The 27,130-nt window shown below is 49.4% G+C and overlaps 1 protein-coding gene and 1 pseudogene across 1 annotated transcript in view; one reads left to right on the top strand and one right to left on the bottom strand.

The window, feature by feature from the left end:
• Positions 1–1,190: 1,190 nt before the first annotated feature.
• Positions 1,191–27,130, bottom strand: part of SHE (Src homology 2 domain containing E) — a 27,246-nt gene continuing 1,306 nt past the window's right edge. Inside the window, exons 2-6 of the mRNA XM_060260715.1 lie at positions 26,038–26,164; positions 17,303–17,566; positions 14,507–14,684; positions 6,358–6,477; positions 1,191–1,387 (exon numbers count right to left, since the gene is read on the bottom strand). Coding sequence (XP_060116698.1) covers positions 1,195–1,387; positions 6,358–6,477; positions 14,507–14,684; positions 17,303–17,566; positions 26,038–26,164 — 882 coding nt within the window. The 3' untranslated portion in view covers positions 1,191–1,194. The remainder of the gene's footprint in view (positions 1,388–6,357; positions 6,478–14,506; positions 14,685–17,302; positions 17,567–26,037; positions 26,165–27,130) is intronic.
• Positions 5,132–5,282, top strand: LOC132589081 (U1 spliceosomal RNA; annotated as a pseudogene).

Here is a 27,130-nt window from a genome sequence, read left to right as displayed (position 1 = left end):
TGCTGCCTTTAAGCCGAGGCTAGATCAGGGGTGGGGAACAGTGGCTCTCCAGATCTTTTTTTTGGCCTACAACTCCCATCAGCCCCAGCCATTGGCCATGGTGGCTGGGGCTGATGGGAGTTGTAGGCAAAAAAAAGCAACAACTGGAGAGCCACTGTTCCCCAACCCCTGAGATAGATAGTTACCTGAGAGCAACGCTGATTCCGTGAATAAGGCAGATCAAGAGAAGGAGGGCAGGAAGGGTTGTGCGGGGAGGTATTTGTGAATTCACTGCACGGCACAGGGTTTTGAACTAGATGACCTTGGAGGCAGGTCCCTTCCAACTCTACGATTCTAGCTTGGGCTAGCATGCATTTATGTATGAAAAAAATATATGGGGCAGGAAAAGGAATTTTCCCTGGCTGGTTCGCCATCGGAACCCATCAATCGCAAACACCTCTGAGCACCGAGCTTTGCCCCACCCATTTCTAGCAACGCCCCTTCCATCCGATTGGTCACGTGAAATGTGACAAAAACCTCAGGAATTGACTTACGGTGGGCACAGAATGGGTGGGGAGACAGTGTCCGCCTCCCATACTGATGGCATCAGAGCAAAATTAGAAGATAATGCATGAAATAGGGATATGGCAGCCATTCCTCAACTCTTGGGAAAGGAAGGGAAGTGGGCAGTTAAAAATCAGTCTCTGGGTGATGTGAAGAAGAAGAAGATATTGGATTTATATCTCGCCCTCCATTCCAAATCTCAGAGCGGCTCACAATCTCCTTTATCATCCTCCCCCACAACAGGCACCCGCTGAGGTGGGTGGGGCTGGAGAGGGCTCTCTCAGAAGCTGCCCTTTCAAGGACAGACTCTCAGAGTGTCTTACAATCTCCTTTATCTTCTCCCTCCGCAACAGACACCCTGTGAGGTGGGTGGGGCTGAGAGGGTTCTCTCAGAAGCTGCCCTTTCAAGGACAGCTCTGTGAGAGCTACGGCTGACCCAAGGCCATTCCAGCAGGTGCAAGTGGAGGAGTGGGGGAATCAAACCAGTTCTCCCAGATAAGAGTCCGCACACTTCACCACTACACCAAACTGGCTTAACCACTGCACCAAACTGAAGGGAGGGGGACAGCCATGATCTGTGGTTGTTTTGTGGGTTGAATGCGGCTGCAAAGGTATGCTCCCATTCCCAGTTCTCTGACCACTTCTGAGGAGCTAGTGGATCTTGCTTGGGATGGGCACGGGGTGCCGGAGGGTCATGTGCTCAGCTCCTTTGAAAGGCAGTTTCTCGGTGGAATAGTAGCACACCACCTCAGGGACGCTGTCGAAGAGCCCGCCCGTCTGGTCGAGGGTGTACTTGTGATCCTTCGTCTGGGCGACGATGATGTGAACACAGCCCTGGCTGGTCCTGGAGAAGAGGAAAGAGAGAAAATCTGCCTTATGCTGAGTCGGGAGGAGGGGAGGGACAGTGGCTCAGTGGTAGAGCATCTGCTTGGTAAGCAGAAGGTCCCAGATTCAATCCCTGGCATCTCCAACTAAAAAGGGTCCAGGCAAATAGGCATGAAAAACCTCAGCTTGAGACCCTGGAGAGCTGCTGCCAGTCTGAGTAGACAATACTGACTTTGATGGACCGAGGGTCCGATTCAGTATAAGGCAGCTTCGTATGTTCGTATGGGACTCTGATTTGCCTCCCTTGGTATCTTCTACTCTGGCTGGCAGCAGCTTGGATGGGAATCGAAGAAGGAAGATCGTAGATTTATACCCCACCCTTCTCTCTGAATCAGAGTCTGAGTGACTCACCATCTCCTATATCTTCTCCCCCTAAAACAGACACCCTGTGAGGTGGGTGGGGCTGGAGAGGGCTCTCACAGCAGCTGCCCTTTCAAGGACAACCTCTGCCAGAGCTATGGCTGACCCAAGGCCATTCCAGCAGCTGCAAGTGGAGGAGTGGGGAATCAAACCCGTTTCTCCCAGAAAAGAGTCTGCACGCTGAACCACTACACCAAACTGGTCAAGAGCAATGCTTCCTCTAAGCTGCAGAGTCTTATGAGCAAAAATTCTGCTTTATGAGCTGCTGGCATTAAAGTTGTGAGCTCCTGGCATTAAAGCTGTGAGCTACTGTGTAAATTAGTGTGCTCTGGGGTCATCTTTCCTGAGCTAAGACAAAAATGTGTGAGCTGGAGGCTAAAAATATGTGAGCGAGCTCACACTAACTCAGCTTAGAGGGAACACAGGTCATGGGCTGCCCTGCAAAACCTTACACAGCTTTTACTTATGGTTGGCCTGCAAAACCAGGATTCAGCTTGATTAAAATCCAGGAGGATTTTAGAGACCAGCCAGATTTTTGGGGTATGAGCCTTCCAGAGTCAAACCTCTCTTCATCAGATACACGAGAACTGACCTTTGAAAGCTTACACCTCACATATCTTGTTAATCCGTCAGGTGCGACTGGACTCAAATCTAGCTGTCCTGCCATACAGTGGCAGAGCTGCCCCAGGATTTAGCTTGTCTAGGGTTGCCAATCCCCAGGTGAATAAAGAAGAAGAAGATGATATTGGATTTATATCCCGCCCTCCACTCCAAAGAGTCTCAGAGTGGCTCACAATCTCCTTTCCCTTCCTCCCCCACAACAGACACCCTGTGAGGTGGGTGGGGCTGGAGAGGGCTCTCACAGCAGCTGCCCTTTCAAGGACAACTTCTGCCAGAGCTATAACTGACCCAAGGCCATTCCAGCAGATGCAAGTGGAGGAGTGGGGAATCAAACCCGGTTCTCCCAGATAAGAGTCCACTTACAATCTCCTTTACCTTCCTCCCCGGCAACAGACACCCTGTGAGGTGGGTGGGGCTGAGAGGGCTCTTACAGCAGCTGCCCTTTCAAGGACAACTCCTGCCAGAGCTACAGCTGACCCAGGGCCATTCCAGCAGGTGCAAGTGGAGGAGTGGGGAATCAAACCCAGTTCTCCCAGATAAGAGTCCACACACTTAACCACTACACCAAACTGGCTCTCCAGGTAAAACACCTCTGCGAAAAACCAGCCTCTAGACAGAATACGTAGTTTAAACCAACTTCAGGAAAATATTCAAAGCGTATTCACAGACATCAGACGTAAATACAGATAAAGAACATCTACCCTCACCCCAAAGTCACTCAAAGACCATTCAATGCCCACGATCCTTCAATCGCTGGAGGAAGGTAGAAATTCAAGTGGTAAAGTCTCGTTCGAGGAACGGTGCTTCCAATCAAAAATTTTAGTGAAAAATATCATTCCGGGGAACTCTTCTTCTGTACAGCGAGGCACATAAATTGCATAACACGACGCGGTAGTACTCAAATCCCGCATTTCGCACTCTCGCTTCTACAAGCTTTCTTCAAATACTGACTTCATTTTAATGCTACTGCTTCCAATATGCTTCACAAGGTATGGTCAATTTCCTAAGCCGCTACAAATGTCTCCTGTAGCCGGTTGGGAAATTGACCATACCTTGTGAAGCATATTGTGAAGCGGGTGGGGGGGGGCGGAATGTCTGCTGGGCCCTCATTATTCCCTAGGGAGACCGATTCCAATAGGGAATAATGGAGAATTGATCTGTGGGTATCTGGGTATCGGGGGTGTGTGTGTATTTTTTTAGGTAGGGGCCCCAGATTTTTAGCATAGCACCCAACAAAAGATCCTCCAAGTTTCAAAACGATTGGAACGAGATGTCCAGTTCTTTGAGCCCCAAAAGAAGGTGCCCCTATCCTTCACTATTTCCAACAGAGGGAAGGCATTTAAAAGGTGTGCGGTCCCTCTCCACATGTTCCCCAGAGAGCACTAAGATCTAGCTCCCAAAGTCTTTTAAGGATCCCTGGACCAAAGGAGGCCAAACTGAAAGCAATGAGGGAGCAGGCCTTCTCTGTAATGGCCCCCCACTGGTGGAATCAACTACCGGAGGAAATGCGAGCCCTGCGGGACTTTAATCAGTTCCGTAGAGCTTGCAAGCTTATAAGGAACCCTGAATGCGACATCTAGCCATCAGAATATACCCATTGAATGTAGCACCTTAACTTATTGTAGTTTTAAATTTTATTTAACTGTTTTTTAATGTATTTATTAACTGTCTTTTACAATTGTTTTATACAATATCATGGTATATACCATGTCCTGTTAGCCGCCCTGAGCCTGCTTCGGCGGGGAGGGCGGGATATAAATAGAATTTATTATTATTATTTAAATGTGATGCCCAGGACTCCCTTTGGAGCTCAATGACGCTTGTCACTCCCTTGCTCCTGGCTCCGCCCCCAAAGTCCCCAGATATTTCTCGAATTGGACTTGACAACCCTAACGACGACCTGAGAATGGCCGGGTGGGCATGGTGCCGCCCAGTGTTCCCTCTAAGCTGAGTTAGTGTGAGCTAGCGCACAGATTTTTAGCCTCCAACTCGCACGTTTTTGTCTTCACGCAGGAAGAATGACCCCGGAGCATGCTAACTTATGCAACAGCTCACAGCTTTCGTGCCAGTAGCTCAGCGCTTTAATACCAGTAGCTCACAAAGTAGCATTTCTGCTCACAAGACTCTGCAGCTTAGAGGGAACGTCGGACTGCCGTCTTCCTGTTCTGAAAGCTGACTGCCCGCTACCTATTGGCTAGCCTTTCCCCTCTACCGACTCAATGCCTTTCTTACTGATTTTTTTTAAAAATCCCTTCCTTTCCCTGCTCCAATTGTTTCAGCTGCAGGGGCTCAGCATCCTGAGGAAGGAAGCGTGGGCCGCACCCTGGCCAGCAATCCTCCGCTCGGGGAGCCAGTCCCGGGTAGCAGGAATAGAAAGGCCAAGGGGGGTGGGGAAGGGATAGGGCTGCCAATCTCCGAGTGGGGTTGAAATACAAGAAGAGAAATCGCATGAACAACGAGGAACCAGAAACCTCTAAAGGCAGGGATGGAATTCTAGCCAGAGCTCCTTTGCATATTAGGCCACTCCCTCCTGATGTAGCCAATCCTTCAAGAGCTCACAAAAAAGAGCCTTGTAAGTTCTCGGAGGATTGGCTACATAGGGGAGGGGGGGTGGCCTAATATGCAAAGGAGCTCCTGCTAGAATTCCACCCCTGTCTAAAGTTATATGTGATCAAAACTACTAGGCTGGGATATCCATTCTATGTATTGAAAATGTTTCAGTATACTTACCTGGCGGGGAAAACACCTTGATCACAAAGGTGGCTTTCCCAGGGTGAGGCTCATCCACTGCACTCCAGATGTGCTGACCCTGCAGTTTCCCCAAATGCGGGAAACTCGACTGCATAATTTGCGGTAGTGCGATCTACATTGTACGGGATTTCAAGATATCCCAGTTCTACTGTGAAACTGATCTATGTATCCGTGTGTGGAGCGTTTTAAAGAGACACTTGATTAAATATTTTCGATACATAGAATGGATATCACACCCTAGTAATTTTGATCACGTATACCTTTAGAGGTTCTTGGTTGCTCAATTCCCAGGTCGGGGCAGGAGATCCCCAGTTTGGAGGCCCTGCCTCTGCTTAAGGGTCACCAGAAAGCAGGGGAGGAGGGGAGGGAGGGAAATGTCTGCTGGGCACTCCATTATTTGCTATGGAAACCGATTCCTCTAGGGCAAGAGTGTCAAACCCTGGAGGGCTCCTATCAGGCCCTGAGCAACTGGCTCTTATCTGCTTCCTTCTCCCTGTCTCTTCTTTCCTTCTGCATAACAGCTTGCTTTGCTAGGCTTGCTCAATCGCACAGGAGCTACAGAGCAAAACCTCTTATTTTCTCCATTGGCTGAGGCTCCTCTCTTGGGGAGGAGGGGGGGGAAGGCAGAGCTTGTATTTCCAGGCTCTCTCAATCGCATAGCAGAATGACTGACCAAGCCTCTCTTCATTCTATTGGCTGAGGCTCCCCCTCCTCCTGGTCCCCTGGGGAAGGAAGAAAAGAGCCAGAGCTCCCTTTGCCCAGTTCCCTGGATTTCATGGGAGACATACAAAGAAAGCACCTTAAAGACCAACAAGTGCTAACATTTTAAGCATGTTTTAAGTTTTTTTAAAAAAAAAACTTTAATTGTGTTTGTCTGTGTCCTTTATAAAGTTTATATCTCTGTTATGTAATCTTAATCTTAAATAGGTACACACATGGCCCGGCCCAACAGAGTCTCATTTATGTCAGATCCGGCCCTCATAACAAATGAGTTTACGAGTGCTATGGCTGACCCAAGGCCATTCCAGCAGCTGCAAGTGGAGGAGTGGGGAATCAAACCCAGTTCTCCCAGATTTAACCACTGTACCAAATAGCAGACCCCATCCCAGATCTCCTGAGCCATACTCCCTCTGATCATCCCTGGCTGATCCCTCTTTAACCTCCTCCCGCCCTTCCCTGCCTGCCCCAAACACTCACTTCAGTGCAATGGAGTACTTGCTGGTTCCCGTCTCGCTGGTCCGCACCAGGTATCCTGCTTCCTTGCACAGCTGCAACCGGCTCTCGGCCTCGGCTCGGGTGATGGCCCCATGAAACCAACTGCAGCAGGGAGAGAGATCAAGACGGGGAGCCCTGTGAGGCTGTCTGCAGCAGAGCAGGAGTCCAGCAGCACCTTTGAGACCAACAAAATCTATAGCGGCCCGTGAGCTTTCATGAATCATGAGCATCCAAAGGAGGCAGACAAGCTCTCTCTCTATTTTTACAGGGAATAGCCCAGCCCAGCCCAGCCTGGAACCCTTTGTGCTCTGAGTTACTACTCAAGCTATGTACAAGCTCACTTGCTCACATTTTGTAGTTGGTGGGCCTCCTAGAATCATAGTTGGAAGGGGCCATAGAGGCCATCTAGTCCAACCCCCTGCTCAACGCAGGATCAGCCTAGAGCAGGGGTGACAAACATGCGGCCCCGGGGGCCAAATCAGGCCCCTGAGCAACTGGTTCTTGTCTGCTTCCTTCTCCCTCTCTCTTACTTCCTTCTGCATCTCAGCTTGCTTTACAAGGCTTGCTCAATTGCACAGGAGCTACAGAGCAAAACCTCAATTTTCTCCATTGGCTGAGGCTCCTCCCCCTCCTGGTCCCCTGGGGAGGAAGGGAAAGAGCCAGAGCTTCCTTTGCCCAGTTCCCTGGATCTCATGGGAGAAATACTAAGAAAGCACCTTTAAGACCAACAAGTGCTAATGTTTAAAGCATGTTTTATTTTAAGTTTAAAAAAAACAACTTTAGTCGTGTTTGTCTGCATCCTTTAAAAAGTTTCTGCTACCTAATCTTAATCTATCTAATTTTAGAGAGCCGGTTTGGTGTAGTGGTTAAGCGCACGGACTCTTATCTGGGAGAAACGGGTTTAATTCCCCACTTCTCCACTTACAGCTCCTGGAATGGCCTTGGGTCAGCCATAGCTCTTATAGGAGTTGTCCTTGAAAGTTTGGTGTAGTGGTTAAGTGCGCGGACTCTTATCTGGGAGAACCGGGTTTGATTCCCCACTCCTCCACTTGCAGCTGCTGGAATGGCCTTGGGTCAGCCAGAGCTCTTGTAGGAGTTGTCCTTGAAAGAGCAGCTTCTGGGAGAGCCCTCTCAGCCCCACCCACCTCACAGGATGTCTGTTGTGGCCCATCCAGTCCAACACTCTGTGTCACACAGTGGCCATAAGAACATCAGAGAAGCCATGTTGGATCAGGCCAGTGGCACATCCAGTCCAATACTCTGTGTCACACAGTGGCCATAAGAACATAAGAGAAGCCATGTTGGATCAGGCCAATGGCCCCTCCAGTCCAACACTCTGTGTCACACAGTGGCCATAAGAACATAAGAGAAGCCATATTTGATCAGGCCAAATGCCCATCCAGCACAACACTCTGTGTCACACAGTGGCCATAAGAACATAAGAGAAGCCATGTTGGATCAGGCCAATGGCCCCTCCAGTCCAACACTCTGTGTCACACAGTGGCCATAAGAACATAAGAGAAGCCATGTTGGATCAGGCCAGTGGCACATCCAGTCCAACACTCTGTGTCACACAGTGGCCATAAGAACATAAGAAAAGCCATGTTGGGTCAGCCCAATGGCCCATCCAGTCCAACACTCTGTGTCACACAGTGGCCAAAAAAACCCAGGCACCATCAGGAGGTCCACCAGTGGGGCCAGGACACTAGAAGCCCTCCACTGTAGCCCCTCACAAGCACCAAGAATACAGAGCATCACTGCTCCACATGTAAGAACATAAGAGAAGCCATGTTGGATCAGGCCAATGGTCTATCCAGTCCAACACTCTGTGTCACACGGTGGCCAAAAAAACCTCAGGTGCCATCTGGAGGTCCACCAGTGGGGCCAGGACACTAGAAGCCCTCCCACTGTTGCCCCCTCCAGAACTGCACACAATACGCTGGGTGCGGCCTGACCAATGCAGTGTACAAGCAGGACCATGACATCTTGCGATCTGGATGTTATGCCTCTGTTGATACACCCCAAGACGGCATTAGCCTTTTTTGTCGCTGCATCACACTAGGTGCTCGTATTTAACCTACGGTCCCCCCCAAGATCTTGTTCAATGTTTGATGTTCAAGAGTTCCATTGCCTCTGAACTTGGAGGTCCTATTTAGCTCTTCACAGCTGACAACTAGAGCTAAATTTCAGTAGCACCCGAAGAGACCAACACGATTTCGAGGGTTTAAGTGCCTGGGATTTAAAACTCCCTCATCCTATGTCAGGTAACTGACGAAGGGAACTTTGTCTCTTGGAAGCTGACACCATCAGACTCATGTTTAGTCTCAAAGGTGCTGCTGGACTCAAATTTGGTTCCTTCTGCTGCAGCACAGACCAACGTGGCTACCCTCCTGCAGATAATAACCAAGAGAGCTCGTCTTCCATTCATATATACTTCAACACTTTAAAGGCGAATCTACACATGACATTGGGAGATATGTAATTTGAGCTCCTAGCATCCTTTTTTAAATTTAGGAATGATGTATGTGGGAGGGGGGAATCCAGATTGCAACCATGGGGAAACCAAGGGTTAAGAAAGCCAGTCTGGTGTAGTGCAGGGGTGAAGAAGAAGAAGAAGATATTGGATTTATATCCCGCCCTCCACTCCGAAGAGTCTCAGAGCGGCTCACAATCTCCTTTAACTTCCTCCCCCACAACAGACACCCTGTGAGGTGGGTGGGGCTGGAGAGGGCTCTCACAGCAGCTGCCCTTTCAAGGACAACCTCTGCCAGAGCTATGGCTGACCCAAGGCCATTCCAGCAGGTGCAAGTGGAGGAGTGGGGAATCGAACCCGGTTCTCCTAGATAAGAGTCCACACACTTAACCACTACACCAAACTGGCTCTCCAAATTGGGTGGCCAAACTGCGGCTCGGGAGTCACATGTGACTCACACATATTGTGTCACTCTTGGTCCTCACCACCCCATTGGGCAGCTTGGAGAAGGCATTTGTCTCTTTAAATCCCATCTCCAAGCCAAGCCAGCCAATAGCTTGGAGAATGCATTTAAAGTTAAAGTTGCTGTCTTTCCACCTCTCCCTCTCTCCTCCCTCCCACCTTCTATTTTCCTTCCTTCCTGAGCCAGTTTGGTGTAGTGATTTAGTGTGTAGACTCTTATCTGGGAGAACTGGGTTTAATTCCCCGCTCCTCCACTTGCAGCCATTGGAATGGCCTTGGGTCAGCCATAGCTCTAGCAGAGGTTGTCCTTGAAAGGGCAGCTGCTGTGAGAGCCCTCTCCAGCCCCACCCACCTCACAGGGTGTCTGTTGTGGGGGAAGAAGGGAAAGGAGATTGTGAGCCGCTCTGAGACTCTTCGGAGTGGAGGGCGGGATATAAATCCAATATTTTCATCTACCTCACAGGGTGTCTGTTGTGGGGGAGGAAGGGAAAGGAGATTGTGAGCCGCTCTGAGGCTCTTCGGAGTGGAAGGCGGGATATAAATCCAATATCTTCATCTACCTCACAGGGTGTCTGTTGTGGGGGAGGAAGGTAAAGGAGATTGTGAGCTGCTCTGAGACTCTTCGGAGTGGAGGGCGGGATATAAATCTGTCTTCTTCCTTCCCTCCCTACACCTGACATTCACCTCTTGTGGCTCTCTATTTATTCTATGTGGCTCTTATATTAAGAAAGTCTGGCCACCCCGGTTAGGAGCACAGTCTCTAATATGGGAGAACAGAGTTTGATCCCCCCCTCCTCCCATGTGGCTGCTGGTGTGATCTTGGGTCACTCACAGGTTCTCTCAGAGCTATTCTCTGAAGAGAAGTTCTCTCAAAGCTCTCTCAGCCTCATCTGCCTCACTGTTGTGGGGAGAGGAAGGGAAGAAGACTGTAAGACGCTCTGAGACTCTGAGTGAAGGATGGGGTATACATCCAATCTCTTCTTCTTTGCCATTTTCCCAATCTGAAACAACCCCGGGGGGCCGGCCAAATTCCCTCAGGAAAGCTCGAAAGGAGAGCTCAAATGGAATCTGTTCACGCCAGAGATTTGCTCCTAACGTCTGCTTATCACCAGGGGTATTGTGCCTTTGAATGCGGAGGTTCTATTTTTAATTCGCAGGGCTTCTATCGGCTGGCTTCAAGTATTCACCCTGAATCAGTCTAATCCCTTTAATTCCCCCCACACACCCTTTTCTTCCTGAAAGCTACTTATCGGGGTGGCCATAGCAACGTCCCCCTGGCAGCTAATTCCATCCGTTCATTAAGCGGTTCCCTTTGCGTGCCCTTGAGCTTCCTGCCACTCCGTTCATTCACCAGAAGGGCCCTGGCTTTCCAGCTCTTGGAAAGACAGCAGATCATCCTTCATTGTCTCTCCTTTCAGAGAGCTTTCAGAACTTCGTTACCCTTTTATGACCACTTCTGGGGGACTTTTCAGTGAATATATATATATATTTACAAAGACAGCCAAGGGGAGACACAATACAAAGGTAAACGTAAGCACCAAAGATTTCAGGTTTTCACGGCTGGTAACATCATTAGGGTTTGTAGAATCTTTCGGGATCAAGTGCCGTGTTCTACTGGAGAAAGTTTTCCTTCCAGACGTTTCGTTCACAGCTGCGGAGAATATCCTCAGTGGCGTTGCAGCCGGAGCAGGCGCTCACTCAATGCACAGCAGCCAAGAAGGTCAGAGCGCCTGCTCCGGCTGCAACGCCACTGAGGATGTTCTCCGCAGCTGAGAACGAAACGTCTGGAAGGAAAACTTTCTCCAGTAGAACACGGCACTTGATCCCGAAAGATTCTACAAACCCTGATGTAAGCACCCTTTGCAAGCACCAGTTGTTTTCGACTCTGGGGTGACGTCGCATCACAGCAGACTTTTTCACAGCAGACTTTTTATGGGATGGTTTGCCATTGCCTTCCCCAATCATCTACACTCAGCAGCAGGGCTTTTTTTCTGTAGCAGGAACTGCTTTGCATATTAGGCCACACCCCCTGATGTAATCAATCCTCCAAGAATTTACAGGGCTCTTTGTACAAAGCTTACTGTAAGCTCCAGGAGGATTGGCTACATCAAGGGGGTGTGGCCTAATATGCAAAGGAGTTCCTGCTACAAAAAAAAACCCCTGCTCAGAAGGATGGAAAGCTGAGTCAACCTTGAGCCAGCTACCTAAACCCAGCTTCTGCTGGGATCCAACTCAGTTTGTGAGCAGAGCTTGGACTGCAATACAGCAGCTTTACCACTCAGCTTTCCATCCTTCTGAGATCGGTAAAATGAGCACCCAGCTTGCTTAGGTAAAGTGTAAATGACTGGGGAAGGCAATGGCAAACCACCCCGTAAAAAAGTCTGCCATGAAAATGTTGTGAAAGCAACGTCACCCCAGAGTTGGAAATGACTGCTGCTTGCACAGGGAACTGCCTTTACCTTTTAAAAACTGCTCTGAGACTCTGAAATTCAGAGTGAAGGGCGGGATATAAATCCAATATTCAGGAGTGGCCAGCGGTAGCTCCTCCAGATGTTTTTTGCTTACAACTCCCATCAGCCCCAGCCACTGGCCATGCTGGCTGGGGCTGATGGGAGTTGTAGGCAAAAAACATCTGGAGAGCTACCGCTGGCCACCCCTGCAAATATCTTCTTCTTCTAAACATCTGGAGCAGAGGTCCATCAATGGCTCTTGACCACAAGGTATAGATGGAGCACTCTATCTGGAGCAGTGATGCTCTGCATTCTTGGTGCTTGGAGGGCAACAGGGGGCGGGCTTCCAGAGTTCTGGCCCTGCTGGTGGACCTCCTGATGGCATCTGGATTTTGACCACTGTGTGACACAGAGTGTTGGCCTAGATGGGCCACTGGCCTGATCCAACATGGCTTCTGTTACGTTCTTAAGCTCGCTGGATGACTTTGGGCCAGTCACGCACTCTCAGCCTAACCTACCTCTAAACATTGTTGTGAGGATAAAACACAGAGTTGCAACACAGATTCTCCTTAGAGGACCAGCCATTTAGGACTCATGACCAAAGTTCCCTCTAAACTGTGCAGTCTTGTGAGCAAAAATTCTTCTTTGTGAGCTACTGGCATTAAAGTTGTGATCTACTGCACCAATTAGTTTGCTTTGGGGCCATCCTGCCTGAGCTAAGACAAAAATGTGTGAGCTGGAAGCTAAAAACCTGTGAGCTAGCTTTCACTAACTCAGCTTAGAGGGAACACTGCTCATGACCCAGCTACTGAATCTTTTAAATGTAAAGGTGCATGACTATTCTTCTGCTTTGTTGCATGGTAAATCAGAATCCCAAGTTTTAAAAAGATAGGTACCTTTAAAAAGATAGGGAAAGTCAGACCAGTGAGGGAACAGGTAAGCATGCAGCGATCCCAAGCCCATGAACATAAGAACAAAAGAGAAGCCATGTTGGATCAGGCCAATAGCCCATCCAGTCCAACACTCTGTGTCACACAGTGGCCATAAGAACATAAGAGAAGCCATGTTGGATCAGGCCAGTGGCCCATCCAGTCCAACACTCTGTGTCACGCAGTGGCCATAAGAACATAAGAGAAGCCATGTTGGATCAGGCCAATGGCCCATCCAGCCCAACACTCTGTGTCACGCAGTGGCCATAAGAACAGAAGAGAAGCCATGTTGGATCAGGCCAGTGGCCCATCCAGTCCAACACTCTGGGTCACACAGTGGCCATAAGAACATAAGAGAAGCCATGTTGGATCAGGCCAATGGCCCATCCAGTCCAACACTCTGTGTCACAAAGTAGCCAAAAAAATTATACACACACACACACACACACACAGAGACACTGTGGCTAATAGCCACTGATGGACCTCTGCTCCATATTTTTATCTAACTCCCTCTTGAAGCTGTCTATGCTTGTAGCCGCCACCACCTCCTGTGGCAGTGAATTCCACATGTTAATCACCCTTTGGGTGAAGAAGTACTTCCTTTTATTCGTTTTAACCCGACTGCTCAGCAATTTCATCAAATGCCCACGAGTTCTTGTATTGTGAGAAAGGGAGAAAAGTACTTCTTTCTCTACTTTCTCTATTTTTTCATAACCTTGTAAACCTCTATCATGTCACCCCACAGTCAACGTTTCTCCAACTAAAGAGCCCCAAGCGTTTTAACCTTTCTTCATAGGAAAAGTGTTCCAACCCTTTAATCATTCTAGTTGTCCTTTTCTGGACTTTTTCCAATGCCATAATATCCTTTTTGAGGTGCGGTGACCAGAATTGCACACAGTATTCCAAATGAGACTGCACCATCGATTTATACAGGGGCATGAGGATTAGCAACCTGCCTTTGGGAATGGAGATAAACCACAAGATGAGCATAGAATGTATTGGATTGTTCTGCAGCTCCCCTTGACCCCTGCAGGGATCTCTTTAAGTGGACGAGGGGTTTGGGCTTTAGCACATAAGAGAAGCCATGTTGGATCTGGCCAATGGCCCATCCAGTTCAACATTCTGTGTCACACAGTGGCCAAAACCCAGGTGCCATCAGGAAGTCCACCAGTGCGGCCAGGACACTAGAAGCCCTCACACTGTGCCACCCCAAGCACCCAGAATACAGAGCATCACTGCCCCAGACAGAGAGTTCCAACATTAAGCTGTGGCTAAGAGCCACTGACGGGCCTCTGCTCCAGATGCTTATCCAATCCCCTCTTGAAGTTGGCTATGCCTGTAGCCACCACTACCTCCTGTGGCAGTGAATTCCAGGTGTTAATCACCCTTTGTGTGAAGAAGTACTTCCTTTTATCCGTTTTAACCTGTCTGCTCAGCAATTTCATCGAATGCTCATGAGTTCTTGTATTGTGAGAAAGGGAGAAAAGTACTTCTTTCTCTACCATCTCTAGCCCATGCATAATCTTGTAAACTTCTATCATGTCACCCCACAGTTGACGTTTCTCCAAGCTAAAGAGCCCCAAGTGTTTTAACCTTTCTTCATAGGGAAAGTGTTCCAACCATTTAATCATTCTAGTTGTCCTTTTCTGCACTTTTTCCAATGCTATATCATCTTTTTTGAGGTGCGGTGACCAGATTTGCACACAGTACTCCAAATGAGGCCGCACCATCGATTTATACAGGGGCATTATGATACTGGCTGATTTGTTTTCAATTCCCTTCCTTTCTCCACCCCAGGACAATAGCAGGTGTCTTACGGCTGTTTCTCCAGGGTGAGGGCAGGATCCACGTGCTCCCCATCGGCACCGGGGTCTGCCGCCCCCGTGGGCTTCACCATCTTGGAAGGCCAGCTCCTCTGGCGGTGATGCTGCTGTCGGGGCAGTCCCTGGGGCTCCTCTTTGGACGCCGTGGGCCGTTCTGCGCTCTCAAACTGGACTGGAAGAGAAAAAGGGGTGGTGTCAGGAGTGAGGGGGAATCCCGTATCTCTGTGGGGTCCCAGCACCAAAGGTTGGTCACGAAGGTTTTTTTCCCCCTGCTGCCTTCTGCTTTTCCTAGCATTATTATTGTCTTTTCCAGCAGCTCTTGTCTTCTTATGATGTGACCAAAATCCAATAGCCTCAGTTTGGTTATTCTAGCTTCTAGGGAGAGTTCAGGCTTGATTAGGTTTGCCAAGTCCCCTGTGTCCTCTGGTGGGGGGACTTTTTTTCACCTGTAAGTGATTAAGCGATGTCATCGTACCGACGACGGTGAGCTGGCCGCTCTAAGCATTTCTGGGAAAACTCTATGGTTTCCCCCAGACACTCTAGCAATTTAGGAGGGAAAACTCTATGGTACCCATTGTAAAAAAGGGACACACAGAATGGGAAAAACAGAAACCAGAAACCAGTACAAATGTATCAATTATAATTCCACCTCTCAATATAATACCTACAAGTATAAAAATCTCCATTGAATGTTACCTTCCTTTCTCTTTTTACCAGGACACGGCAGACTTTTTTACGGGTTGGTTTGCCATTGCCTTCCCCAATCATCCACACTCCCCCCCCCCCCCAGCAAGCTGGGTGCTCATTTTACCGACCTCGGAAGGATGCAAGGCTGAGTCAACCTTGAGCCAACTACCTGAACCCAGCTTCCACTGGGATTGAACTCAGGTTGTGAGCAGAGAGCGTGGACTGCAGTACTGCAGCTTTACCACTCTGCGCCACGGGGCTCTCTAAGACCCCAACAGCTCGTATTAATCATGATAACATGCAGCATGGTACTTTCCTTTCTTGTTTGGCTCTCCACTGACACTATATTACCTCCCTTTTTAAAATTTGCTTATTATTTTTGTTTTGTTGGTTACTTTATCCTTGGGTTTACTGTCTTTCTAAAATTCAAATGCAATTTACACCGAGAGGTTAGATTTTAGAGATTGTATTGTAACAATACGTTGGTTGCACCACATGTTTTTGAAAAGAAAAGTTTAAAAGGTTTTTTAGCTGAAGCAGCAATCTTCTTTTTATCACGGTTTCCGTCCAGCCTTGCCGATCCCAGCATGCAATGCACCCTATGGAGGGGGCAAAGTTATGTTTACGCCAACTTTTATCTGGAGGAACTATACTGTTTTAACCATTTGTTATTTTCTACTTGCCTTTAATGGTTTATGTTTACACTCCTCTGAGCCCTTCAGGGGAGGGTGGCTTATAAATTTAGTACGTCATCATCAATTATAAATCAAAAAACTCCAAACGTTTTCATAAAGCCAGTTTGGTGTGGAGAGCCAGTTTGGTGTAGTGGTTAAGTGTGCGGACTCTTATCTGGGAGAGCCGGGTTTGATTCCCCACTCCTCCACTTGTACCTACTGGAATGGCCTTGGGTCACTTATAGCCCTGGCAGAGGTTGTCCTTGAAAGGGCAGCTGCTGTGAGAGCCCTCTCCAGCCCCACCCACCTCACAGGGTGTCTGTTGTGGGGGAGGAAGGTAAAGGAGATTGTGAGCTGCTCTGAGACTCTGAGATTTACAGTGGAGGGCGGGATATAAATCCAATATAAAAAAAATAAAAAAATAAAGCCCATTAGCTGCCTAGAGCATTTCATAAAACCCTTTAAGAAGAAGACGACCGCAGATTTATACCCCACCCTTCTCTCTAAATCAGTCTCAGAGCAGCTTGCAATCTCCTTTATATCCTTCCCCCACAACAGACACCCTGTGAGGTAGGTGGGGCTGAGAGAGCTCTGACAGAAGCTGCCCTTTCAAGGACAGAGGCTCAGAGCGGCTCACAATCTCCTTTATCTCCTTCCCCCACAACAGACACCCTGTGAGGTGGGTGTGGCTGAGAGAGCTCTCCCAGAAGCTACCCTTTCAATGACAGAGTCTCAGAGCGGCCTACAATCTCCTTTCCCTTCCTCCCTCACAACAGACACCCTGTGAGGTGGGTGGGGCTGAGAGAGCTCTCCCAGAAGCTGCCCTTTCAAAGACAGAGTCTCAGAGTGGCCTATGATCTCCTTTCCCTCCCTCACTCACAACAGACACCCTGTGAGGCAGATGAGGCTGAGAGAGCTCCCCCAGAAGCTGCCCTTTCAAGGACAACTCCTATGGCTGACCCAAGGCCATTCCAGCAGGTGCAAGTGGAGGAGTGGGGAATCAAACCTGATTCTCCCAGATAAGAGTCCACAGACTTAACCACTACACCAAACTGGCTCTCTTTAGTTGCCTTAACTTGTTTTGTTTTTTTTGATATTGGATTTATATCCCGCCCTCCACTCCGAAGAGTCTCAGAGCGGCTCACAATCTCCTTTACCTTCCTCCCCCACAACAAACACCCTGTGAGGTGGGTGGGGCTGGAGAGGGCTCTCACAGCAGCTGCCCTTTCAAGGACAACTTCTGCCAGAGCTATGGCTGACCCAAGGCCATTCCAGCAGGTGCAAGTGGAGGAGTGGGGAATCAAAACCGGTTCTCCCAGATAAGAGTCCGCACACTTAACCACTACACCAAACTGGCTCTCCATAGGTGACTAGGACAATTTAACATTAGTAAGTCTGACAGCTCCCCCACTCAGCCTGTCTGCTATACCTGAAAGAGCCTTCACAATCTGGTCCTTCTTCCACTCCCAGGGTTGTTCGTACTCAGCCGGAGGCCGTTCGTCGTTCTCCGGCAGCCGGGCTTCTGGCTTGGGACCTCCCGCCTCTGAGGGCTCATAGGGGGTGTCGTAAAGCTGTGGGGCTTTGGCCGCTTGGCGCTTGAGGGCAGGCTCTCCCTTAGGCCCAGGATCTACTGGCTCGTCCAGGAGTAAAATGGCTTTGACCAGAGGATCCTTGGAACCCCGCCTCCGGATCTCTGGAAGGGGGGGGAAAAGGAAGTGAAAAACACAGTACAATTCTGAGTGAAAACCAGTGTAGTATAATTGATAATAGAAGTGAAAAACACGGTACAATTCTGAGAGAAAACCAGTGTAGTATAACTGATAATTGAAGTGAAAAACACAGTACAATTCTGAGAGAAAACCAGTGTAGTATAATTGATAATAGAAGTGAAAAACACAGTACAATTCTGAGAGAAAACCAGTGTAGTATAATTGATAATTGAAGTGAAAAACATCATACAATTCTGAGAGAAAACCAGTGTAGTATAATTGATAATTGAAGTGAAAAACACGGTACAATTCTGAGAGAAAACCAGTGTAGTATAATTGATAATTGAAGTGAAAAACATGGTACAATTCTGAGATAAAACCAGTGTAGTATAATTAATAATTGAAGTGAAAAACATGGTACAATTCTGAGATAAAACCAGTGTAGTATAATTAATAATTGAAGTGAAAAACATGGTACAATTCTGAGATAAAACCAGTGTAGTATAATTGATAATTGAAGTGAAAAACACGGTACAATTCTGAGAGAAAACCAGTGTAGTATAATTGATAATTGAAGTGAAAAACATCATACAATTCTGAGAGAAAACCAGTGTAGTATAATTGATAATTGAAGTGAAAAACATCATACAATTCTGAGAGAAAACCAGTGTAGTATAATTGATAATTGAAGTGAAAAACACGGTACAATTCTGAGAGAAAACCAGTGTAGTATAATTGATAATTGAAGTGAAAAACATGGTACAATTCTGAGATAAAACCAGTGTAGTATAATTGATAATTGAAGTGAAAAACACGGTACAATTCTGAGAGAAAACCAGTGTAGTATAATTGCACCTTTAAGACCAACTTAATTTCATTCGGAACGTGAGCTTTCGTGTGCTCTCTAAGCACACTTCATCAGATGAGGGGATCAGGTATTGTGGCTTACGTTCTGAATAAAACTTTGTTGGTCTTAAAGGTGCTCCTTGACTCCTGCTTTGTTCAACTGCTTCAGACCAACACGGCTGCCCGCTTGGATCAGTGTAATATACGTTCAGGGAGACCCAAGTTCAGATTCCTGCTCTCTCATGGAAGCTCGCTGGGTAACCTTGAACTCGGTCACACTCAGCCTAACTTACCTCACAGGGTTGTTGGGAGGGAAAAAATGGAGGAGAGGAGAACGCTGTAAGCTGCTTTGGGTACCCGTTGGGGAGAAAGTCAGTGTATAAAAAAAGTAAGTAAAGAATTCATATAACAGCCAGTGTGGTGCACATTATGAAGGAAGACAAGGGCAAAACCTCAGATCAGAGGGCCGACTTACTTCAGCCTTATACTGAAGATGATGATATTGGATTTATATCCTGCCCTATACTCTGAATCTCAGAGTCTCACAACGGTCACAATCTTCTTTACCTCCCCCCCCCCGCCACAACAGACCCCCTGTGAAGTAGGTGGGGCTGAGAGAGCTCTCCCAGCAGCTGCCCTTTCAAGGACAACCTCTGCCAGAGCGATGGCTGACCCAAGGCCATTCCAGCAGCTGCAAGTGGAGGAGTGGGGAATCAAACCCGGTTCTCCCAGATAAGAATCCGCACACTTAACTGCACCAGCCTGGCTCAGAAGAAGATGATGCTGATATTGGATTTATATCCCGCCCTATACTCTGAATCTCAGAGCAGTCACAATCTCCTTTACCTTCCTCCCCCACAACAGACACCCTGTGAAGTGGGTGGGGCTGAGAGGGCTCTCACAGCAGCTGCCCTTTCAAGGACAACCTCTGCCAGAGCTATGGCTGACCCAAGGCCATTCCAGCAGCTGCAAGTGGAGGAATGGGGAATCAAACCCCGTTCTCGCAGATAAGAGTCCACGCACTTAACCTCTGCACCAGACTGGCTCGCAATTGGACCCTTAGTCCACCAAATAAGGTTGCCACCCTCCAGGTGGCCCCTGGAGATCTCCTGCTATTGCAATTTTTAGGCAATCAATATCAGTTCCTCTAGAGAAAATGGCTGCTCCGGGGGGTGGACTCTATGTAATTATACCCTGCTGAGGTCCTCCCTCTATAAACCACACCCTCCTCAGGCTCCAACCCCAAATTCCTGTAGGGTATAATGGAGTATTGAACCATGGGTATCTGGGGCTCTGGCAGGCTGTTTTTTTGAGGTAGAGGCACCAGATTTTCAGCATAGCATCCAACGTCTCTCCTCAAAAGACCCTCCAAGTTTCAAAAGGATTGGACCAGGGGATCTAATTCTATGAGCCTCAAAAGAAGGCGCCCCTATCCTTTATTATTTCCAATGGAGGGAAGGCATTTAAAAGGCGTGCGGTCCCTTTAAATGTGATGGCCAGAGCTCCCTTTGGAGTTCAATAGTGCTCGTCACACCCTTGTTCCTGGCTCCACCCCCAAAGTCGCCAGATATTTCTCTAATTGGACCTGGCAACCCGACATAGTGCAGCGGCAGAAACATGGGCTCTTTGGAGAGCGCAGCTTGTGTCTCCCAGCTCCTCTCCCTAGCCAGGACAGCCGTGGACACCGATTAAAACCAGGGTGCGAGCAAATGGCCTGGGGAACTCTTCCGGACTGCGTCGAGTCTCACACTCAATGCCACCTCCATCCACAAAGTCCCGCTTTGGTTCCAGTTTCCAGCACGGCCGTTTCCTGTTATTCTGTCCGATTGTGACAACTCTGGGTGGGGACGCGAGGGGCCCGCATGCTCGGGACAAACGTCCAGTCGGTTGCTAGGCGGCTCGGCTGGGCGTTGTGTGTGTGTGAAGCCGATTCAAGGGAAGCGTTGGACACTGTCCCATCCTGCCTCCGCGATTGCAAAACTGCACCAATGTTCCCTCTAAGCTGTGGAGTCCTGCGAGCAAAAATTCTAATTTGTGAGCTACTGGCATTCAAGTGGTGAGCTGCTGCCATTAGTGGTGAGCTACTGCATAAATAAGTGTGCTCCGGGGCCGTTTCCCCTGAGCTAAGACAAAAAGAGCCCCATGGCGCAGAGTGGTAAAGCTGCAGTATTGCAGTCGGAGCCTTCTGCTCACGACCTGAGTTCGATCCCAGCGGAAGCTGGTTCAGATAGCCGGCTCCAGGTCGACTCAGCCTTCCATCCTTCCAAGCTTGGTAAAATGAGTCCCCAGCTTGCTGGGGGGAAAGTGTAGATGACTGGGGAAGGCAATGGCAAATCACCCCGTAAAAAGTCTGCCGTGAAAACGTTGCGAAACCAACGTCACCCCAGAGTCGGAAACGACTGGTGCTTGCACAGGGGACTACCTTTACCTTTAAGACAAAAATGTGTGAGCTGGAGGCTAAAAATCTGTGAGCTAGCTCACACTAACTCAGCTTAGAGGGAACACTGATCTCCACAGGTGGATTTCTAGCAGGAGCTCCTTTGCATATTGGGCCACACACCCCTGATGAGCTCCTTTGCATATTAGGCCACACATCCCTGATGAGCTCCTTTGCATATTAGGCCACACACCCCCTGATGAGCTCCTTTGCATATTAGGCCACACACTCCTGATGAGCTCCTTTGCATATTAGGCCACACACTCCTGATGAGCTCCTTTGCATATTAGGCCACACACTCCTGATGAGCTCCTTTGCATATTAGGCCACACATCCCTGATGAGCTCCTTTGCATATTAGGCCACACCCCCCCTGATGAGCTCCTTTGCATATTAGGCCACACACTCCTGATGAGCTCCTTTGCATATTAGGCCACACACCCCTGATGAGCTCCTTTGCATATTAGGCCACACACCCCTGATGTAGCCAATCCTCCAAGAGCTTACAAGGCTCTTTTTTTCCTGTGTGCGTATGGATTTCGCTGCTGCCATTCTCCTTCAATGGGGAGCGAAACAGGAAGCGGTAAAGGTTACTCTCGCTGTCTAACAATGAGCACCAGCTTTTGTTTATGAAATGCCAAGCTCTCTCCCGCACTTCCTTTGCTATCTTGGGCAGGCCTACGTGTCGAAGTTCGGGTACTGGGCACACTTTCTCCGTTGGACCTTTGCCCGAGGATAGACACACGTGATTGGGAAGCGCCAGAGCAGGATCGGAACCCAGCTCTGTATTCTTGATGCTTGGGGGAGGGGTGTGGCAAAGTGGAAGGACTTCTAGCCCCACTTGTGAACCTCCTGATGGCACCTGGGGTTTTTTTTGTCTGTTTGTTTTTGTTTTTGGCCACTGTGTGAGACAGAGTGTTGGACTTGGGAGGGGCAACAGTGGGAGGGCTTCTAGCCCTACTGGTGGGCCTCCTGATGGCATTTGGGATTTTTTGGCCACTTTGTGACACAGACTGTTGGACTGGATGGACCATTGGCCTGATCCAACATGGCTTCTCTGATGTTCTTATGGCCACTGCGGGACAGAGTGTTGGACTGGATGGGCCAGTGGCCTGATCCAACATGGCTTCTCTTATGTTCTTACGGCCACTGTGTGACATAGAGTGTTGGACTGGATGGGCCAGTGGCCTGATCCAACATGGCTTCTCTTATGTTCTTATGGCCACTGTGTGACCCAGAGTGTTGGACTGGATGGGCCACTGGCCTGATCCAACATGGCTTCTCTTATGTTCTTATGGCCACTGTGTGACCCAGAGAGTTGGACTGGAGGGGCCACTGGCCTGATCCAACATGGCTTCTCTTATGTTCTTATGGCCACTGTGTGACCCAGAGAGTTGGACTGGAGGGGCCACTGGCCTGATCCAACATGGCTTCTCTTATGTTCTTATGGCCACTGTGTGACACAGAGTGTTGGACTGGAGGGGCCACTGGCCTGATCCAACATGGCTTCTCTGATGTTCTTATGGCCACTGCGGGACAGAGTGTTGGACTGGATGGGCCAGTGGCCTGATCCAACATGGCTTCTCTTATGTTCTTACGGCCACTGTGTGACATAGAGTGTTGGACTGGATGGGCCAGTGGCCTGATCCAACATGGCTTCTCTTATGTTCTTATGGCCACTGTGTGACCCAGAGTGTTGGACTGGATGGGCCACTGGCCTGATCCAACATGGCTTCTCTTATGTTCTTATGGCCACTGTGTGACCCAGAGAGTTGGACTGGAGGGGCCACTGGCCTGATCCAACATGGCTTCTCTTATGTTCTTATGGCCACTGTGTGACCCAGAGAGTTGGACTGGAGGGGCCACTGGCCTGATCCAACATGGCTTCTCTTATGTTCTTATGGCCTCCGTGTGACACAGAGTGTTGGACTGGATGGGCCACTGGCCTGATCCAACATGGCTTCTCTTATGTTCTTATGGCCACTGTGTGACACAGAGTGTTGGACTGGATGGACCATTGGCCTGATCCAACATGGCTTCTCTTATGTTCTTATGGCCACTGTGTGACACAGAGTGTTGGACTGGATGGGCCATTGGCCTGATCCAACATGGCTTCTCTTATGTTCTTATGGCCACTGTGTGACACAGAGTGTTGGACTGGATGGGCCATTGGCCTGATCCAACATGGCTTCCTTTATGTTATGTTCTTAACCCAGCTCTCCCGGCATGGTGAATGCTGTAGGAGTGAAAGCAGTCAGACTTTTCCCTACAAAAGCCAAACTTTTCCCTACAAAAGTTGGGGAAAGTCAGTGGTTTGTTCAGTTGGGGAGCATGATGGTCAACTGACCGGTGAAATGTCTACTAACTAGATAGATCCAAGTGGGCAGCCGTGCTTTTTATCACCCTCCACTGCTCAGCTCAGCACTAACTAACAAACACAGACCCCAATTTGTGATTCCTTTAATCTGCTAAAAACATTCCCATGACCCTGCATACCAACAGACTGCCCACCTTCTCTGTATTAAGAACTGTTTGCCATTCCATTTTTGTCTGATGAAGTCTGCTTAGAGCTTCAGCCAACAGAATGGCTCTTTCCTTCCTTCCCCAGGGGACCAGGAGGAGGAGGAGCCTCAGCCAACAGAATGGCTCTTTCCTTCCTTCCCCAGGGGACCAGGAGGAGGAGGAGCCTCAGCCAACAGAATGGCTCTTTCCTTCCTTCCCCAGGGGACCAGGAGGAGGGGGAGCCTCAGCCAAAAGAATGGCTCTTTCCTTCCTTCCCCAGGAGACCAGGAGGAGGGGGAGCCTCAGCCAAAAGAATGGCTCTTTCCTTCCTTCCCCAGGGGACCAGGAGGAGGAGGAGCCTCAGCCAACAGAATGGCTCTTTCCTTCCTTCCCCAGGGGACCAGGAGGAGGGGGAGCCTCAGCCAACAGAATGGCTCTTTCCTTCCTTCCCCAGGGGACCAGGAGGAGGGGGAGCCTCAGCCAAAAGAATGGCTCTTTCCTTCCTTCCCCAGGAGACCAGGAGGAGGGGGAGCCTCAGCCAAAAGAATGGCTCTTTCCTTCCTTCCCCAGGGGACCAGGAGGAGGAGGAGCCTCAGCCAACAGAATGGCTCTTTCCTTCCTTCCCCAGGGGACCAGGAGGAGGGGGAGCCTCAGCCAACAGAATGGCTCTTTCCTTCCTTCCCCAGGGGACCAGGAGGAGGGAGAGCCTCAGCCAAAAGAATGGCTCTTTCCTTCCTTCCCCAGGGGACCAGGAGGAGGGAGAGCCTCAGCCAAAAGAATGGCTCTTTCCTTCCTTCCCCAGGAGACCAGGAGGAGGGGGAGCCTCAGCCAACAGAATGGCTCTCTCCTTCCTTCCCCAGGGGACAAGGAGGAGGGGGAGCCTCAGCTAACAGAATGGCTCTTTCCTTCCTTCCTTCCTCAGGGGACCAGGGGGAGCCTCAGCCAACAGAATGAAGAGAGGCTTGGTTCAGTAGCTCTGAGAGAGACTGGGAAAACAAGATCTGCCTTCCCTCCCTCCCTCCTCCCCAAGGAGGACCAATCACACCTGCTATCACAGCAAAGAGCTCCAAAGAGGAAGATTGTTCACTTGAAATTGCTGAGCAGTCTGGTTAGAATGGATCAAAGGAAGTCCTTCTTCACCCAAAGGGTGATTAACACGTGGAATTCACTGCCACAGGAGGTGGAGGCAACTACAAGCATAGACGGCTTCAAGAGAGGACTGGATAAATATCTGGAGCAGAGGTCCATCAGTGGCTCTTAGCCACAAGGTCTAGATGGAACACTCTCTCTGGGGCAGTGACGCTCTGCAATCTTGCTGCGGAGGAGGGGGGCAATAGTGGAAGGGTTTCTAGTATCCTGGCCCCACTGGTGGACCTCAGGGCTGGATTAACAATTAGGCCAAGTGAGCACTGGCCTATGGGTCTCCAATGCCTTAGGGGCCGTGGGCCCTTTTCTCTCCCTCCCCCTGGTTTCTCCCCTGCTTGCAGCCCTTCCATCCTGCACGCAGAGCCAGCAACTGAGTCACTCTTTGCCTGACTTGCCTGGTGCAGCTGCTGCTGGTGTTGTTGCCAAGTTTGCCTCTCTCCCGCAGCTTTGTCAAAGGGGCTTTTGAGAAGGTGCCTGCAGGCTGCACCGGGGAAGGGTCGCAGGGCAGGTGCTCCAACTCTGAGATAATCTGCAAGGGGCCGCCCCAAGATTTTGACTGCCGAGGGGCCTCCACAGGGTTTCATCCGGCCGTGGTGGACCTCCTGACGGCACCTGGCATTGGATTGGATGGGCCATTGGCCTGATCCAACATGGCTTCTCTTCTGTTCTTATGTGACACAGAGTGTTGGACTGGACGGGCCATTGGCCTGATCCAACATGGCTTCTCTTCTGTTCTTATGTGACACAGAGTGTTGGACTGGATGGGCCATTTGCCTGATCTAACATGGCTTCTCTTCTGTTCTTATGTGACACAGAATGTTGGACTGGACGGGCCATTGGCCTGATCTAACATGGCTTCTCTTCTGTGACACAGAGTGTTGGACTGGAGGGGCCATTGGCCTGATCCAACATGGCTTCTCTTCTGTTCTTATGTGACACAGAATGTTGGACTGGACGGGCCATTGGCCTGATCTAACATGGCTTCTCTTCTGTTCTTATGTGACACAGAGTGTTGGACTGGACGGGCCATTGGCCTGATCCAACATGGCTTCTCTTATGTTCTTATGTGACACAGAGTGTTGGACTGGACGGACCATTGGCCTGATCCAACATGGCTTCTGTTATGTTCTTATGTGACACAGAGTGTTGGACTGGATGGGCCAATGGCCTGATCCAACATGGCTTCTCTTCTGTCCTTATGTGACACAAGAGTGTTGGACTGGACGGGCCATTGGCCTGATCCAACATGGCTTCTCTTATGTTCTTACAGTGGGAAAATTTCATTAGGTTTTGTTCCACACACCTGTTCCACTAACGGCGGCACTTCCCACAGCCGCACAGAGCCTCCCTGGGTAGAACTCGTTCGCCGTTATTGCCAAAAGTTTCAGTTGGAGGCGGCAGACCCGTTCTGCGAATGGTGGCGCCTTCCACTGGCACAAAATGCCTTCCTTGTGAAGGGCCTGTTCTGCCAGAGGTGACATCGGCATCTCATTCCCCCAGTCAAACAAACGTGGCAAACACCTACCCGTGATCATCTGCTGGGCATCGTAAGGTTCCATGTAGCCATCGTTTTCCCCCAGCCTCTCAGCCTCTCTCTGCCCTTTGGTGCATTTGGCATCATACGGGTCGGCGTAATCTTCCAGGATGATGACCTTGGTTGGGGGCAGAAAGAAAGGCAGCGTTTACAAACCTGTGGAGAACCGGGGGCAGGGCTCATCGGAGGATCTCAACAACTAACCTTATTTCCCACATTTCTGATAAAGTTGAGGTCAGAGGTGGAATTCTAGCGGGAGCTCCTTTGCATATTAGGCCACACACCCCTGATGTAGCCAATCCTCCTGGAGCTTACAAAAAAGAGCCTTGTAAGCTCTTGGAGGATTGGCTACATGGGGGGGAGTGGCCTAATATGCAAAGAATTCCACCCCTGGCTGAGGCAAACCTAATTTTGGAATTATAACCAGAGACGTGTCAAGATTGTCCCTAAAAAGATTTGCTTTTGCAGCGTGAGAGCATCTGTTCCCAAACCAGTGTTCCCTCCAAGCTGAGTTAGTGCGAGCTAGCTCACAGTTTTTTTTAGCCTCTGGCTCACATTTTGTGTTAGCTCAGGAAAAACGGCCCCAGAGCAACCTAACTTATGCAGGAGCTCACAAGTTTAAGGCCAGTAGCTCACAAAGTAGAATTTTTGCTCACAAGACTCCACAGCTTAGAGGGCACATTATCCCAAAGTCACCCGGCATGAGGCCCTCCTCTGCATGTATTTCCCGAATTGAAAGAGACACAGCCAGGACAGTAAATCATGCAGAGATGCAACAAGCAAACTCTGCGGAACTGGGAGTGATGATTAAACTGCAGTCCCTGCAAACATGCTATGGAATTACCTTCCCCCCAACAGAGGTAGATGGAAAAAGTAATACAGGCAATCATCCAGAGATACAACAGGCAGCTCCCACTGAAGGCAGTCAGTTCTGCTGTGAATTAGGAGTGAGTGAAGAATCCAAGTGCAGGTACTACAGAGACTGCACCCGCCTCAAGAAAGAAAAATGAATACCTTTTATATGAAAAGGAGTCTATATATTTCCACACATTTGTGCCTGAAGCTCATAGCCCTACCTCAGGGC

Source organism: Heteronotia binoei, chromosome 1 (assembly GCF_032191835.1).
Source record: "Heteronotia binoei isolate CCM8104 ecotype False Entrance Well chromosome 1, APGP_CSIRO_Hbin_v1, whole genome shotgun sequence".
Taxonomy (NCBI): Eukaryota; Metazoa; Chordata; class Lepidosauria; order Squamata; family Gekkonidae; genus Heteronotia; species Heteronotia binoei.
Note: the sequence above shows the minus strand (reverse complement) of the source record. Positions and strands in the feature narration are given on the sequence as shown.